This window comes from Belonocnema kinseyi, chromosome 1 (assembly GCF_010883055.1).
Source record: "Belonocnema kinseyi isolate 2016_QV_RU_SX_M_011 chromosome 1, B_treatae_v1, whole genome shotgun sequence".
Lineage (NCBI taxonomy): Eukaryota > Metazoa > Arthropoda > Insecta > Hymenoptera > Cynipidae > Belonocnema > Belonocnema kinseyi.
In genome coordinates, this window is record NC_046657.1 from 31,611,633 (window position 1) to 31,617,790 (window position 6,158).

Sequence of the window (6,158 nt, forward strand, 5' to 3'; positions counted from 1 at the left end):
ATACGTAAAATGCAGAGTCTGTATGATTGATACATCAAACTAATTTAAACTGTGAAACGTAAGAGAGGAGATCTGAAACAGCTAAGACCAGATAAAAAACTGAGAAATAAAATGGACTTCGTGCAGGAAATGGAACAAAGGCAGCGAAGGGTCAGGAATGTGATTTTGTTATAAGTAAAGGCATCTGATAAAGAGAATCTCAAAGATCGGATAGCGGATCACCTTCAAAAAGTATGTAATTTATTTGAAAGTTTTGATATTTTTAAAGAGAGAACGAAAGTTTTCAGACTTGAAAAACCTGCTGATACTGCAGTAGCAGCGGTGAGAGGGCTTGGGTTGAGAAGTATTGAAAAATTTCATTCATCCATTGGTAACAAGTGGTAACGTGAGAAATATTGAATACTCATGGATCCCGTTTTTGTCCTCCCGTTTTAATTCTCCATATCAGTAGAAGTTATCTCTTAAATTGAATCCCTTTCTGCACTTAGCCCCGACAATATTTTTCTGATTACTTTCGGATACCACAATGCAACCAAGAAATAGGACATTTTCAATTCCTTTTAATTTATCATATTTCGCCACTTATATTTACTGTTTTTCAAACAATAATGAAGTATAAAGCTTTTTAAAAAATATCAACGATCATTTTACGATGGCAGGATCAATTTCCACACAGATGACAGTGGCGAAAAAGAATTTTTTATCCTGATTGTATAATTTTATAATTGATAATAATTTAACAAAGCGAACATCTAACAATAAAGAGACGTATTCTTGTGTACAATTCTATCGGATTTGGCCGATTTCGTGATTTTGGAGCGCGTTTTTATGCATCAAACGAGAATTGTATTTTTAATTTATTTGAGGTTACGTTTGGCAGCTCCAATCGGCTTTATGAGGGATTGAAATCTTATTATTTTGGCCGCCTAATGAGGATTAAATAACGGAGGACAGAAAAGACATTCTTAGTGATTCAAAATGTGTTATACATTTTAATGCAAGCCTTCTTAACGGGTGAGTAGGGTGAGAAGAGGCCCCACCCCCTACAGTTAGTGCTTGCAATACACCAAAAATAGAAAAGTGTCTCAAGGAATTTAAGGTACTGCACAATAATATTAACTCATTACACGCAAAATGTGATGCTTTACTCTTAGAGGTCAGCAAACTAAATAAAGGAATTGTTTTATGCAAGACGTAGCTCAAGGATGAGATAACAGATCCCAGTAAGCACAAAATTTGGCCACGTCTTTAGGACATCGTTACGACATACTTACGACATCTTTACGACATACTATGTCTATGTCGTTTCGATGTCTTTGCGATATCGTAAAGACATCGTCAGATCATACGACTCATTACGATATCGTAAAGACACCTTAACGACATGGACATAGGATGTCGTAAAGATGTCGTAACTATATCGTAACGATGTCGTAACGATGTCCTATAGACGTCGCCAAATTTTGTGTCCACTGGGATGCTATGAAGACAATTGTAGCACATAAAAACAGAAGATAAACTTTACATCGATTTCCGATGAAAGATTCTCTGAAACAAAAATTAACTTCACAGGATAAACTTTACACAAGTATCGATTAAACTTTATTTAATTTTTCATGACAAACACATATTTTTTGAAAGACGCAAAGTTGGCTAAACAAAACTTTATCGTTCTTAAGTATTTCCTGCAACGCATTTTATTCTTAGTTATTTTGTGAGGGTACTCGTTGTATCGTAAAGATCAACGAAATAGAAGAGGAGGTGGAGTAACAATATACATTGCACTTTCAATACAGGAAGTGGTACCTCCACCACAGTTCTGTCAGTACCGAAGCAATAATTTGCTAATATAATTATTAGTGGTAACCTTGTCCAGCACGTATGCATTTTTGGAGTTGAAAGCCTAAAAGTGTATGAGGAACAAGATGTTGACAACAAATGTGTAGAATTCCAGCGACTGTTCTGTGGCTTGATCCGCGAAAATGTTCAGAAGTTTCGCCGGAAAAGAACTCCACAGAACAAACCTTGGATCCCCAATTGTGTAAGAAACCTGTCGACAAAAAAGAAAAAATCCAGGGATCTTTTAAGAAATTCAGGTAAGATTGAGGACTACGCTGCCTATGTAAAGTTAGTCAATAAGCTGAGACACAAGATGAGGGATTCAAGAAAAAGATATGAAGAGAAAATGGTGACATTCGGAGACAAGCCTTTTTATGGGTACTTAAAATCTACTTTTCCTTCATCAATGAGTACACCCAGCATCATTATGAGTGAACATGGTGATTTCACGCAAGATGCAAGAGAAGTTGCAAACTCTGTTCGAAGCAATACATGAACACATATAAGGTTGAACCAGATATGTTTATTCCTAACATGACGGGTATAACCCGTGTCAGACTTGATCGATCTAACACAAAAGGCAACAAGTAAGCGGTGTAACTCAGTATAGTTTTGAAAATGAGACTCCCAACTTGAATAAAGTCCACAAGGTACCTTGAATGCTAGCGGATTTGCTCTAAGCTTCAAGAGGATGATTTCCTTCTACCTTGTGGACGAGAATGAGCCTCATTTCAACAAATCACAGAAAGGATTTGCTTAGTTTTCAATGGAAACTCCCTTGATGAATTAGAGAATGAGACTCCCAACATGAATAAAATCCACAAGATACCTTGAAAGCTGGCGGGTTTACTCTAAGCTTCAAGAGGATGATTTTCTTCTACCTTTGTGGACGAGAATGAGCCTCACCTGAACAAAACTCGAAAAGTAAAAGAAACAGTTGATTATCTTAACAATGCGGTAACAAAGAGCAGAGTTCTTTGTTCTTATTCAGAAAAGCGCTCAGAATCGTCTGACAACTTCTCGAGTCCGAGGCCGACGAAAAACTGAGGCCTGGTAAAGAGAAAATTCGTCGTTCCTATGGTAAACTGGGCTGACAAACGGATTTTTCACGAACACTCAAAAACTGTATCGCTGTTTAGTCTAGGAACGATTGAACATAAACATTCGCATGTCGCAACCCGAGCGAAGAAGGAAAACAGGCATGGTTAACGGAATTGACGAGCAAAACTAAAAGTGTCGATTATAAGAATCATTCATCGTACATTTACATTAGGTTATAAATAGATAATTAAACAGAGAATTTGTTTCAGATAGAATTTTCTGCTTACGAAGTAGAAAGAATCGTGTCTTCTTTTAAGGTGGATACTTCGGCGGGATCTAACCGAATTTCTCCACGAATTCTACCAACTTGTTCTGGAGCTGCATCAGCATTGGTAGCAGACATTATGACGAAGTCTTTTGAGAAGGGGAAACTTTCGAATGATTGGAAGGAAGCTACGGTAAGGCCCATCTGTAAAAGCGGTGATAAGAAAGACCCAAAAAATTACAGGCCTATTTACTAGACATCAGTGGTCTGTATATGTATGGAGAGAATCATCGTACACAAAATGCAGCTTTTTAACTGTAAAATGGAAACAAGCAGTGTTCCGCAACACTCGGTCTTATGGTCTAACCTGTTCATAATTTACGTCACTGACAGCTTTAAAGGTAGAGAGGACACAGTGAGGGCAGAGTTGCGAAGAAAGAGGTTATTTAATTGAGACCTTTAAGATCTTACATGGTGTCTATAACTTTCCTGCACTACAAAACATCTTCACAAGGAATACGAAACCAAAACTAAGGGGTCAAGTTATACAAGGAATTTTCTCGCACTCAGGACAGATGAAATTCCCTGCCCGTGCGAGTAGTTGATAATTGGAACCAGCTATCAGAGCAAATTGTCGAAGCCACATATATAAACTATTTGGCTCAAGTTTGAAAGATGTCTGATTCAGAGGCAAAGGATGTTAGTGAAAGTCTGCTATCCAACGGAAAAACCTAGTAAGTGACGATGATAAACGTGATGATGATAAACGAAAGTGTTCAAAATTCGTAAATTATTAATAAAGGCCATTGTTTTTAATATAAATTTTTAATGAAAAAAATACTCTTTATTTTAATTTTAACTAATCTACTTAAATATGAAAACGTTATGCTTTTGCTGCCTACTCCTTTAATAAATACACTAAATAATACACTAAATTATATTAAACAGAAAGAGTAGGGAGAAAATGAAAACACGTGCGTTTATGATAACAATTTTCTAATATTTAAACCAATTCTAATCAAATATAGTCGACATTTTTCGGATTATCTCGGAGATATTGTTATTTCTGCCTTGTCAGATATCCTTAGCGATATCTTGGGGCTTTCAGTTATGTTCGTGGGAAGTTTTACCGATATGCTTCGCTGAAGGATTATACTCTTCTAATCTTGCAGTATACACAGGGCCTCCTGGTCGTGTTATATAGATCTGGTTGGTAGGTGGGAAACAAGGGAAGTGAAGAAAATGAAATCTTGTCGGCAAATACTTTTGGAAAGATTTTGCTGTAAAATATTTTGTTTTGAGGGCACCTCCTAAGCGCATTTGAGCGTACACTGGGCCATCAGTACCGTAAGGATAAGGCTCACTAAACTTGGATGGACGATTTGACCGTCGCAGTAATGTGCCAGTATGACCGGTATATTCAGGTTCTTTAGGCTCCTTTGCTGTTCGTATAAAAGCGGATATCTGATCATGGTAACGCGCTCCATTAGGCTGCATCCAGTTAGGTATTAACTCTTCGGACATTGGATGCATATTTCCTTCAAAAGTAGTGCCATCCCCCATTTCTACAAATATTGTATATTCGTCCAAATATAGAATTTCATCTGCAGCTAAAAAAAATAACATTATTTATGTATACTAGTATAACTTAAGCTTTTCACAATTTTGAAAAACCATGGGTTAACAACGTCAACTATATATTCATGAAATAAAAAGTGTATTTCAGACGTTCACAAACATTGAAACCTCGGAAGAGATGAATTTAGATAAAAAAAATTTTGATTTGCTGGAATGTATGTTTAAATCGTGAGTATATAGGTTAATATAGTATTTTATTGTATAACATGGTTTGTTTAATGACGTAAGACCAGGAACAGAAAGTCCTTGGTCAGAAGTCTACTTTTGTTGATCCAACGTTATCTGTGCCTAGTCGACAATTCTAAGACCATAAGTTGAAAGATTATTTAAGATAAAAAAAATTTAGGTCTGTATGTATCCCGGAGGTACTATACACTTTTTGTTTAATTTTTAGTTTAGATGATTCAAATATTTGACTGATTGAATATTTCGAAGAAAAACTGTTGCAATGAAGAGAATTTGCGTGTTTGAGTAGATTAGGAAGAACAATTTAAATTGGAAACTTTAAAAAAAGTAAACATTTGTAATATTTTTTGCAAATAATATACTTGATACTAGATATTTCTACCCTGTTGATCAGCTAACCAATAATTTATTATTATAATATTATATTACACTTACGTCTAGAATGCAGCAACTTTACGAATGTAAGGGAAAAAAATCCAATAATAATCTTCATTTTTACGAAACAGACAGAGATACAGGAATAAAAACTTTATTTTTATTTTTTTATTTCATGCGAGAAGCGACTCAATAAATGGCTGATATATATATATATATATATATACCAGCTTTTATTACTTCTATCTGATATGAAACGGTTTATATATTCTTCAAAATTATGTTTAGAGAGTAAAGATGAAGTGAGGTAAAATTGATAAAGTATTTTTAATGTTTTTTTAATTTATATATACACTAGGAGCACTATCATCTATGAAAATGACGTCGCCTCCCAATAGAACCGAGGTAAATCACACCTGTGGCCACATCTTACGACCGCGATATGGAAGCCACAGGGAACGATTCATACAAAATGACAGTCCAGCGAAACCCTAGCATATTTTAAGGACATGGAGCGACTCAAGAATGATAGCCGTTTCCAGCATACTGCACACGTATTTTCTTGTGCGAACACCTTTAAAAGGTTCGCGCCTGAACCGCTAAAACATTCCCCCTCCACGCGCAGTCCAGCGAGCATATCACCGAGCGAGGCCCAGACCAGTGATCCCAGATCTGAAACGAGACGTGGTCCAATGCCATGACACGTCTATGACCGTATGAATATGGTAGGAGACGATATAAATGCCTGGGTTGCGCGCGCAACCCATTTCTCCTCTTCTGAATTTGAAAACTCGAAGGTGCACGATTGCCGGTC

At 36.3% G+C, this 6,158-nt stretch overlaps 1 protein-coding gene across 1 annotated transcript in view; it reads right to left on the reverse strand.

The window, feature by feature from the left end:
• Positions 1 to 4,198: 4,198 nt before the first annotated feature.
• Positions 4,199 to 6,158, reverse strand: part of LOC117182206 — a 14,216-nt gene continuing 12,256 nt past the window's right edge. The window contains exon 2 of the mRNA XM_033375308.1: positions 4,199 to 4,755. Within this exon, the coding sequence (XP_033231199.1) occupies positions 4,250 to 4,755 (506 nt within the window). The 3' untranslated portion in view covers positions 4,199 to 4,249. The remainder of the gene's footprint in view (positions 4,756 to 6,158) is intronic.